At 37.3% G+C, this 11,930-nt stretch overlaps 3 protein-coding genes across 3 annotated transcripts; all 3 read right to left on the bottom strand.

The window, feature by feature from the left end:
* LOC18599699 (protein LYK5) lies at nucleotides 457–2,599 on the bottom strand. The gene has a single exon (XM_007029770.2). The coding sequence runs from the start codon at nucleotides 2,573–2,575 to the stop codon at nucleotides 605–607; it is 1,971 nt and encodes a 656-aa protein (XP_007029832.2). The 5' UTR covers nucleotides 2,576–2,599; the 3' UTR covers nucleotides 457–604.
* Nucleotides 3,569–6,751, bottom strand: LOC18599698. The gene is made up of 4 exons (XM_007029769.2): nucleotides 6,590–6,751; nucleotides 6,447–6,500; nucleotides 4,054–4,123; nucleotides 3,569–3,957 (listed from the first exon to the last, which is right to left on the bottom strand). The coding sequence occupies exons 1-4, from the start codon at nucleotides 6,644–6,646 to the stop codon at nucleotides 3,908–3,910; spliced, it is 231 nt and encodes a 76-aa protein (XP_007029831.1). The 5' UTR covers nucleotides 6,647–6,751; the 3' UTR covers nucleotides 3,569–3,907.
* On the bottom strand, nucleotides 9,310–11,930 carry LOC18599697 (protein LYK5). The gene has a single exon (XM_018121898.1). The coding sequence runs from the start codon at nucleotides 11,504–11,506 to the stop codon at nucleotides 9,518–9,520; it is 1,989 nt and encodes a 662-aa protein (XP_017977387.1). The 5' UTR covers nucleotides 11,507–11,930; the 3' UTR covers nucleotides 9,310–9,517.

Below are 11,930 nucleotides of genomic sequence, written 5' to 3'. Positions count from 1 at the left end.
TCTTTCTACTTTTCTCCCCTTCATTTTCATTTTTTGTATATTGTTGAAACTTTCATTTAGGGGAAGAAACCCAGTGCATTTCTGGGAAACTGTCTTTAAGAAATGGTGCAACCATGTCAAATTATATGTGAAAAATGTAGTTGGGCTACAATGATTTTGCTTATCATCAAAGCAGGGTGATGGACATTAGGATCCAAGTTGAATAGTATCTTCTTCTGCTTGAGGAATACAAACTTTTGTACAAACGTTGTTCTAGACTTATAGTCAGTGAATAGTTGAGCAAAATTTAGCTTCAAACACTTACATGTGTATATATGTATAGGATCTCATTCAACCATTTTCTTATCTAAAGAGAAAATTTTGTCTAAACATTAATAAGATTGCATAAAACTGTTGCATTTTCCACGCATTGATCAGATGAGAACAGAAAAACTTGTCCTGGTGTGTAGGAGAATATAAACGAAAAAGTCTCTGTCACTGGACTTCCTTTTATTATATGTAGTCGACAATAGCCTCACGAAAACAAGTAGTATCTTACAATCTTTCCAGTAAATTAAAATCCTATAGTCGGATCTTCCATCAATTGTAGTAGTTTCTTAGAATCCTAGTAGGTGGCCAGCTTGGCACTGCTTAGGGACTGAAACTCGTCCGATGGACACCAGTGCAATGAAGAAGAACAAATCTTGGTGACAGTGATTAAAACCTCAGCCATGGAGGGGCGAGCATTGAGATCATAAGCAACACAATTTCTAGCCAGTTGGGCCATGGAAAAAGCCAAATCCAGGGGATATTCATGCCTGAGAGTGGGGTCAATGAAGTTTTGAAGCTTCTCTGCCACGTTAACCCCTTCTAACACCCCTTTTATTGATGCTGATAGCAATTCCTCTCCTCCAGCATTCTTTTCAGCAGCTTTCCTTCCTGATAAAAGTTCCAACAGGACAACCCCGAATGCAAAAACATCAAGCTTAGGCGTGATCACCCCATTTTCAAAGTGCTCCGGAGCCATATAACCCTGAGTCCCAACCACGTGTGTAGTCAACTGCAAATCACCCTCATTTTCCACACTTCTTGCCAACCCGAAGTTGGCAACCTTGGCTCTAAAGTTGCCATCCAGGAGAATGCTGCTGGTCTTCAAGTTCCTGTGAATGCATGGAGGATTTATATAGTTATGGAGGTAATTGAGTGCATCTGCAACATTGTACGCAATTTGAACTCTTTGCTTCCATGAAAGAGAAAATGAAGTTTGGTACTTGCTAGTTTGAAGCCAATCATCTAGAGAACCTTTCTCTACATGCTCATAGACAAGGTAAGTGTTTCCTTCATGAACACAGAAACCTGAAAGCCTGACGATGTTGTTGTGATTGATCTTCTTCAATAAATTCATCTCTACCGAGACATCCCCTTTTATCACCTTAACTGCAGCATCATCACCTTGGAATTGGCCCCGGTAAATGGAGCCTTTGATTATGTTAGACTCGCTGAAATTCCCAGTTGCAGCTTCCAAGTCTTTGAACGTATAGGGGGTTAAGGATTCAACCTCATATGTACCGCCGTGGATAGATACAAACCAGGACTTGTCAGAATAGTCTATTGAGTCTGAGAGTGGTTTTGGTTCGGGTGGTGCTGATGCCTCAGGCTCAGCCTTAAGAGAAGGGTGTTTGTAGAAGCAAAAAAGAAGCCCGGAGAGGCTAAAAAGGAAAAGCAAACCAGCTGCAATGCCGATTCCTACAAACACCCACTTGTGGGAAGATTTAGATTTTCGAGTAGGAGTAATAGTTATTTGAGAAGGCGGTGGTGGAGACGGGGAAGCCTGCGGTGGTACAATCATGGTAGGCTCTCTGGCAAGTGGAACCAAAACAGGAGTAAATGGATATATCATGTCCTCGATGAGCTTGTTGGCGTCCAATACGCTTTGGTCATCGACACCAAAAGTTTCAGCAATTGAAGAAATGGAGTCCTCCCAACCGGCTATGTAGGTGAGCAAGTATTTGGCCCCAGCATAGGTTTGGTCAAGTGTTGGACAAGCACATCTAAGGGGAACTTGGAGTTTATCACCCACTTTCAGGTCCATGATACCTATTGAGTTTTGAGCCTTCATAGCCTGGCAAGTGGTGAGACCCTGGTATGTATCATTGGCCATGGTGAAATATGTCTCAGTGTCCTCCTTGATGGTGTAGGTAACGTTGTGTTGGTAGTAGCTGCCAGCACAGGAGCAATTAAGTGGAAAAAAGACCAGGGAATTTGCAGGGATTGCTGATACATCAGATGAGAGATTGTTGATTCTAAGGGAGGAGATGAGATCAGGTTGAGCTCCCAGGAGATAAGCTATGGTGACTGCCGAATTGTAGGGAGGCTCTGCCCGGAAGGTGAGATAGGATTGGCATGATTGTTTCACGCCATTGCACAAAAAGCCTCTGGTGATATTATTGTCTTTGCTTTTGTCACCGCATTCCAACTGATCATTGTTCAGATAAGCTTGTTGTCCTTGTGTGCTGCCACAATGCAACGAGAGAAACAACAACAACAACAATGCAAGAACATGAAATGTTGGCCAAGGCTTAAGCTTCTTCTCCATGGCAATTGCAATGCCTTCTTTTTTTTTTTTCTAGTTATATGAGATAGGTGAAGAGCTAAGAATGGAGTGACTTCTTTATACTACTGAGACCCTGAACTGCCATCATCTTAGTATTATTATTGCGTTTTAATTTGCTAGTGCAAAGTCATTTGGAGAATTGCCAGTCAAGTGGGGTTTTCTTAGTCTCTTGCTTTTGTATGTTGTGGTCAAGAACGAAAACTCAAGCCCAAGACGAAAAATAGTTTCACCGTCTAGCAAGCAACAGCGTAACTTAAACAACACGTAACGCTATAAAGCCATTAATAGTTTCGCCGTCGGTGTGCTACTTTAGTTCCAAACTCTAAGATGAATCTCAAGAATTCATCTTTATCACTTCATTTAACCTCAACAACTTGCCATCTACATAATAAAAACACCCAAGATGAACCTCAAAAATGTGACCTTCCTCTTCTCTTCTTTCCTCTTGGTGTCGAATGCTTGCACTGGAAAATTACAGGGCTTTGAGGGAATGTTCAAATCTCCTCGTGATTAACTTTACGGAACAACGTTCTAATTGGTTCATGAATTTCTATGCCACTCCAAATTTGATCTTGAACTGGTTCATATCTGCTGAGACTTGGTTGCCTATAACTCTTCAACTGTGGACCAATTACGTCTAACTAAAAGCAGAACCCATTGGACCCGTCAAGACTGATTGATGCCTAATGAAAACGACAGGCGTTAGTTCATTAAACACCAAATTGGAAAATATTACTGACGGTTAAAATGGAGACTATAAGCTCGTTTTAATTAAAACAACCAAAAAAATATCTTCAGTCTTCCTCTTTACAATTGTCTTTCTTTCAAAGTTCCTGTCAAACCTTGTCACAAATTTCTTTCCATGCCGTCTTTGCCATGGCATAGCAATTCAACAGTGGATCATCTATCCTTTACCGTTTTTCTTTTAGTCCTTCATGCTTGTTCTACCTTGTTCCCCAAATTATTTCTCTACCATTTCTGTTTTCTCAAATAGTCATCATATTCATACCTCATACATACACACACAAGTCCATGACAAAGGTTGGAAGAGGAGTTTCACTGTATTTAATATATATTTTCAAGTCTCACTCTAGAACTTTGCTCGTTGCATTAAACAAACAATAGACAGGTAATTTTGCACAAGACTTCACCCGAAAATATTCAAGCCTCATGCTCCGGGCAATTTGTAGTAACCAAAAATAGGCTGCAACCTTGCAGAAAATCCCTGAACCTTTACATCACACCCTGGGAATAGGCAGTCACAATGAGTGGCAAGTAGTCAAGGAAACTGGAAACAACATGGGCCACCTATAGTCACTGGGAATTCAGCTTTTCAAGTTTAGCTTTTGCCGAATCCAGTTGTTCTGCCAGAAATGAACAAACCAAGAAGGAAAAGTATATCACTATAGATTATTAACTCGTCAAAAAAGATTATGCAGTGAAAAGGAAAGATTTCTTACTTTGCTCAGATGATGTAGCTTTTTGAATAGTTGTGCGGAAAAATAAGTTGCCATTTTTCTGGTACACAGTCTGCAGTGGAAAAAGGCAAACATATCATATATACTCAGAAGTGCCTGCTTTAGTTTCGGGAGGTGGGGCAAGATTAGTTTAGTGTATATTGAATAGAACCTGCTTTAGAAACTTTTGGTTTAATGAAGAAAACTTGACAAAGCAATCCCTTCATTAGATTGGCTTTAAATCATTGGATCATATACAAATGTAATAGACCTTGCTGGATACTTTGGACAGATTCATACTAGACTCTCTTGACAGTTTCTGATGTTCCCCATTGAAAGAATTAAAATTTATTTTCAAGTTGAAAGAGTGTAACTAAAAAGTACCTTAAATCCATTTATGCACCTACAAAGAAACAGACCTTATCTTTTCTACTGCTGCTTACTTTCCTTCTACATCCATGGAAAAATAGTTTTTTTTTTTGAAAGGCAATTGAACTAATTTCATTACACATAAAGATTTTACAAAAGTCTACCCGTGTGTGGTAGAAGAAGCCAAGACATTCAGGACCCTAAGCTTCCTGTCAAAGTCAAGGCCGCAAGAACCATCATGAAAACATGAACAAAAATCAGGTTGCCAAGTGGATGAGGCCACCGTCATGAATATTTACAAGCTCCCTGTTAAAACCAAAAGGATCCAGGGACCACCATAGCATCATCACACTGCAACCCAACTCTATTTGCCTTCACAAAATAGTTTAACTCCTCGACCACCAAAGAGTTTTTGCATTAACAGAAAAAATTATGAATAATTTTAGGCATGTCAACCACTCATTTGAAACCTGATGACTGAAGATGTGTAACTGGTAAATCATCATCATTTGGTAATCTATAAAATACATCATAAAGTTGTTGAATGCTCCAACAAGTAAAGAAGGGGGAGGGGGATGATTGTCTGCCAGGTAGAGTGCACCTAATGCTATATATAATCAGAGGACCGCTTTCATACTCTTTGCTATTTCCTGTATGTAACAATTTTTTTGGCTCTAAAATTAAGAAATATCAATCTCTCATTGGCAAGCAACTCAAATCCTCAGGAAACTTCTAAGAACTCTAGGCCATTCTTTATCATTTCTAATCCATGAAATAAACTGTAGCAGGCATGCAAGCTTCTGTAAAAGCAAATACTGCATCTCCTGGTGAATTTCTCAAAGCACCGCCATGACCTCCTGTTCTACAATAAAGACACCCATCAGTGTCTAGAAAATAATCAAATTCCACAGGCTTCTCCCATATTACAAGAGATCTTCACCTGAGGTTGGATTTGGAACTTAACTCCAGCATTCCAGTACCAAAAAATATGCTTAATCCAAAGAGTCAACAATAGTGAGCTAGCTGATTTATCAATTTGGGATCAACATCATCTAAGATATGCAGCAAAAACAATACTCCAATCCTTTGTAAATCCCCTGCATACTTTTTGGCCCTCTCCAAGACAGAGTCTATGCACAGCATATAGAGCAGTTCTTCTCACTTAGCTATAGTATCTTCATCATCAACATATAGAAAATTTTCACAATCCAAGTATTTCCTAATGCCACATTCTAATGATCAGGACTTCATTAAAATCCCTATCCGGAAACTACCATAATGAAAAAGGTGACTTTTACTTTCTGCAGTGGATGTTCAATAAAGGGTAATGCAAGCTAGTAGACAAAGTAACAATCAATCTTCCTTCAAAGTTAGAGATGCTTATACTCTCTTGAATTGTCTAAGACATTCTACACAAACCTATTCGAACACCAATCATCATGCTGTCACATTAGAAAAACACTCTTCATGGCTACCAATAGCATTGTAACATAATCAAGGACTCCACAAATAACACATTAACCCCAAAGCCCTATCTCTCAGGCAAGCCTTCAATTAACAAACATCCTTATCAAAACACACTTAAATTAGCCCCTTATATTGATGACAATAACCATGAACCATCTATATCTCAAACAAACCTACGAGTGATAGGAACATAATTCGCAGAAATTAAACCTAATTTCCATCGACAAGGGAAAATGACCAAGCCAACTTTGCCTGTTTCAATTAATTCTAACTCTGGAACATAGAAGCTAAACCATGAAAAATTCCCAATGCCAATTAGACATTCCAATGATTTCAAATTTAGGTTGAAGACATCCCAGTTTCATGCATCCTTCGAAAAAAGAAGAATGTACAAGAACTAAAAAAAAACAACAACTTTACAACAGGTAAAGTTGAACTCCTTATTAATTATACATGAAGCACTAAGCAACAAGGAAAAAGTAGAAAAGTTAAAAAAAAAACATAAATGGCAAAAATGGGTCATTGTTGAATTTCAGTAAAAAGCCCATAAAAGGACATACCTGTGAAGAATAAAGACTACTGAGCTCTGCTATTGCAACCTCATGGGTTCTTATCTGATAGAAAAGAAGAAAAAATAATCCCATGAATGAGAAAGCACGAGACATGTAAAAGTGAATAGAAAAAGGAGAGAAAGAGAAAAAACCTGCTTGGTTAGGTCGAGTTTGGGGTCTGTAGAGGTGGAGGATGAAGCTGTCGCCATGGGTTGTTTCTAAACTACCTAATGTACGAGGAACAAGAGACTATTTTTTCTCCACAGTTCGGTAGCAAACGCATATAGACGACTACTACTTCTTAGTTCAAAAAAGAAAAATAAAATATTGACTTTCATTTTGTATAAAAATAGTGACTTTTGTGGACTACTGGATAAGAAGTTAAAGTATTTTGCTAATATAAAAAAAAATGTTTGAAGAAATAAAAATTAATAACAATTTTTTTAGTGAATAAATTGCTAATTTTACTTTTGCACCAGACAATTAAAACTATCTAATATTTTACTTTTAAGTTCTGCTCAAATTATTATACTCTTAAATTGTAAGTTTTGAGTCAATATAGTTTGTTGCTATTGAAATATACTAATAGAAAATAATACTAAAATGGCCACTAAACATTGTTATTTCTTGTTTTTCTTAGTAGAAAAGAATTACAATAGGTTATCGGTTTTTTCTTGATAGATAAAAATTGTTTCACCATTTTAATGGAGAAGCAAGTGGTGGGCTTGCTCTCCTTTCCATGTATCAAGCACTTCAATTAAAAAAAAAAAAAATTTGGTTCACCAACGCTTATGGGAAGCATATAACATCATAGTACCCCATTGTTTTCATTCTTGATCCTTGCTTGTTCCGTCCTTTATGGTAACACAGATAAATAAAAGACCATGAAAATTGTTGCAATTAGGTCATGCTTGCTACACTCTTTACTTTGGAAAGTTAGTTTTCAATTTAAAGAAGTAGAGCTGTGTGCCATACACATGTTTTTTACTTAGTGGTTATTTGGTTTTTTTTTTTTTTATTTTACTTGGTGGTTTAGTTTTTTATGTTGATCAGGTTTGGACAGTTAATGTAAATGCAAGGGACAATCCATAAATTTAGTGGTGTAACAATTCCAAGTAGTATTATTTATTTTCCTTTAATTTTATGGGTTTGTTTTTCAGTATTATCTTTGTAAGGCTATAAAAGTCGTTATTTTTCTTAATGAAAATGTGTGATTATTTTTTTTTTTTGTTTTCAACACTTCATCATCTCTCAACTGCTTAAAATTCTAACACAATATTAAAGCTGTTATCTTAAGGGATTGTGTTGGTATAAAATCACTTTAAAAAAACCCCTATTAATATTTTTTTTATCTTTTACTGTCTATTTTCAACATACCAAAAAAATGGCTTTTGCAAATTTCAATGTCGTTGCTCCACCTATTTTTATGAGAGAAAACAATCTAATATGGGCAATAAAAATGAAAGCGTATCTTAATGCATTCGATTTTTGGGAGATCATTGAAGTTGATGGAAATTCTCTTAAGATCAAGCAATCAAGCCCAACAATTGTGCAATTAAAACAGTATTGTGAAAAAATTATGAAAAGGTATAAAGCTTTATCTTGTATTCATTTCACTGTTTTTGATTCGATTTTTACTCATATAATGAATTGTGAGTCTGATAGAGAAGTATGAGACAGATTGAAGGTTGAGTTTCATGGCAGTGATAGGACTTGTTAAATACAAGTTCTAAATTTGCTTAAGGAGTTTGAAGTATTGAAAATGAAGGATGAGGAAAGTGTAAAAAACTACTCAGAGAATGTTTTGAAAGTAGTCAATCAATTGAGATTATTTGGGGAAAATTTACCAAACAGAAATAGTCAACAAATTCCTTCTAAGCTTGTTAGAGAAATTTAAGGCCAAAACATCTTTTTTGGCAGACTCGAAGGATATATCCACGTTGATCGTGATAGAACTTGTAAATGCTCCTCAAACTCAAATGCAAAAAAAGGCTTTCAGGCAAGAAGATCATGTAGAAAAATGCTTTATTGGCATGAGCAAGTGAGAAGAAAAATAGTGATAAAAAGCAAGGTAAGTCAAAGGCTCAGTACCCTCCTTGTTTTCATTGTAAAAAATGCAGTCATAGTAAGTGTTTTTGCTGGTACAAACCAAATGTTACATGCAGGTCTTGTAACAAACTTAATCATGTGGAGAAAGTCTGCAAAAACAAAGCTGATCAAGGAGAAGAAAAAGCTGTAGTAACCAAGAAACATGAGGCGAATGAGGAGGTGTTATTCATGGCCAAGATATCCGAGAGGTCAATAAGCTCTAGAGCATTGGAAGATATGAGTGTCCTTCAGCAACATGTTGCCTCTTTTGACCAAGACAATAAAAGAATTATTTATCCTTGGGAGACTTACCAAACTAAGCATGGGAGTGATTTAAAAACATATGATTCTGAAAGATAGACTTGAATTAATAAGATCCAAATTGAGGATATTGAAAGCTGACCCTAAAGAGGTATGTTGGAGTTAGACCCTGCTTACTCTTGTGAAAAGTTAGTTTTCAATTTGGAGAAGTAATGCTATGTGCTAATTACATGTTTTTTACTTGGTGGTTATTTAGTTTCTTTTACTTGGTGATTGTTTAATTTTTTGTTTTGAAAATTAATGCACATATAAAGGACAACTCATGAACTTAATGATGCAGTAATCCCAAATAGTGTTATCTATTTTCTTTTAATTTTGTTTGTTTGTTTTTCAGTATTATCTTTTGTAAGGTTATAAAAGCCGATATCCTTTTTAATGGAAGTGTATGATTATCTTCCTCCTTTGTTTTCAACACTCAACAATCTCTTAAGTGCTAAAAATTCTAACAAAAACAACTAAGAAGTTGTGGGAAAATTATTCAGGAGTATATGTTATTGAATTGCATCTCGCATTTCATATTAGACAACAATATTTTGCATACACATGTATGATATAATCTTATGGGAAAACTTGTCTTATACCATAGCAGGGAAAATGTCACTAGCATTCGTTTTTTGCCTCTATAGTTGGGCACTTGACCTTCACCAAAGCATCTTACAGTGTCCAACTCTCTACCTGGCACTGCCTAGAGATGTAGAGCGTTGAAACTCATCAGAAGGATCCCAATCCAATGACGAAGATAGAATCTTAGATAGAGTGACCAAAACTTCAGACATGGAAGGGCGAGCATTGAGATCATGAGCAACACAGTTTTTAGCCAGCTGAGCCATAGAGAAAGCCAAATCCAGGGGATATTCAGGCCTAAGAGAAGGATCAATGAAATTTTTGAGCTTCTCTCGCACGTTGTCACCTTCAAGTACTCCTTCGATAGATGCAGCTAACAACTCCTCTCCTCCACTATTCTTTTCAGCATTTGCAGCTTGCCTCCCCGATAAAAGCTCCAATATAATAACCCCCAACGCGAAAACATCAAGCTTAGGTGTGATCACACCATTTTCAATGTACTCAGGAGCCATATAACCTTGAGTCCCAACCACATGTCTTGTCAACTGCAATCCACCTTCATCATTGTCTTCAAAAGTTCTTGCCAATCCGAAGTTGGCAATTTTGGCTCTAAAGTTAACATCCAAAAGAATGTTACTAGTCTTCAAATTCTTATGAACATATGGCGGATTTATATAGTTATGTAAATAATTGAGTGCATCAGCTATATCATATGCAATCTGAACTCTTTGCTTCCATGAAAGAGTAAATGAAGTTTGAAACTTGTTGGAGTGAAGCCAATCACTTACTGAGCCTTTATCTGCAAACTCATAGACAAGGTAAGTGTTTCCTTCATGTACACAGAAACCTGAAAGCCTGATAATGTTAGTGTGATTAATCTTTTTCAATAAATTGATCTCTGAAGAAACATCCCCTTTAATCACTTTCACAGCAGCAGCATCACCCTGGAAAGAACCCTGGTAAACTGATCCTTTGATTCTGTTAGATTCACTGAAATTCCCAGCAGCAGCTCCCAAGTCCTCGAATCTGTAGAGAGTTAAGGATTCAATTGCATACCGAACCCCTTGGGAAGATATTGAAGACCAGGAGTTTCCAGTGTAATTTGCTGAATCTGAAGAAGGTTTGACCTGGGATGGTGGTTTTGGTGGTGGTGAAGCTATTGGTCGAGCTTGACGTCTGCAGAAACAGAACAAGAACCCTGCTAGACCAAGAAGGAGAAGAAAACCAGCTCCAATTCCAACACCAATGAAAACCCATTTCTTGGAAGACTTAGATTCTTCAACAGGATCAGCCGGTATCTGAGGAGATGGAACTGAAGGTGGGGAGGCTTGAGGCAATTCAATCTTGGTAGGCTCTTTAGAAAGTGGAACCAATAGAGGTGTGAATGGAAATATAAGATCCTGTTCAGTTAGCTCATTGGCATCCAATAAACTTTTCTCATCAACTCCAAAAGTTTCAGCAATTGCAGAAATGCTATCACCCCATGTAACAAGATAAGAAAGCAAGTATTTTACACCACCTTGGGTTTGTCTAACAGTAGGACAAGCACATCTAAGAGGAACTGTGAGTTCATTACCCACCTTTAGCTCCCTAAAGTTAATGGGGTTTTGGGCTTCCATTGCCTGGCAAGTTGTAAGACCCTGATAAGTATCATTAGAAATGCTGAAATAAGTCTCACCGTCAAACTTAATGGTGTAAGAAGCATTATGCTGATAATAGCTGCCGTTGCCGCCGCTGAAACAGGAGCAGTTGACTGGAACAACCACCATTGACTTGGCCGTAATTGGTGAAACATCAGCTGAGAGTTTGTTTAGAGAGGAGATTTGCATAGCTTCAGCTCCTAGCAGGTATGCTATGGAGACAGCTGTATTGTAAAAAGGTGGTTCTGATCGGAAAGTAATGTAAGATTGGCATGATCGTTGCTCACCGTTGCATAAATAGCCTCTAGTTATATTGTTGTCTTTGGTTGGATCTTCACAGGCAAGCTGCTGGTTGTCTACATAGCTTTGTTGAGCTTGTGCGAATCCAATGAGTAAGAGAAATGGAAGTAGCATGAAGGGAAGGTAAAATTTTGGCCAAGGTTTCAGTCTTCCCATGGGAAGATCTTTTTTCTTCCTTTTTGTTCTCAAATGGAGATAAGAACGGGGGGGATAAGGAAAGGAGTGCTTTCAATTAAGCAGATTGGGACCCAATTGTGTATTTAATAGGACTTGTTGGAACAAGAATTCAACGCGTTTTTTGAAGTCTTTCATTGGGACTTTTCCAAGTCCAGTTGCCCCTTTCACTTGTTTATGAAATGATTTCATTTCTTCCTGTTTTTCTACTCTGTTGTTATCTCAGGACAGTGGGTTGGACTTGTAGTTTTATTTTTGAAAGTTCCAACATCATGTAATCACTTTCTGTTCATCTACTTCATGCTTAAGTTTTTGATTTTGTTTTTGTTTTCTTATTTTGATGTTTGAGTTGGAAAGGACAACAAAGAATTCAGACGGATCCAGCCAAAGAACTGGGCCGTGTTAG

This window comes from Theobroma cacao, chromosome 5 (genome assembly GCF_000208745.1).
Source record: "Theobroma cacao cultivar B97-61/B2 chromosome 5, Criollo_cocoa_genome_V2, whole genome shotgun sequence".
Classification (NCBI taxonomy): Eukaryota; Viridiplantae; Streptophyta; class Magnoliopsida; order Malvales; family Malvaceae; genus Theobroma; species Theobroma cacao.
This window is presented reverse-complemented; position numbering and strand designations above follow the sequence as displayed.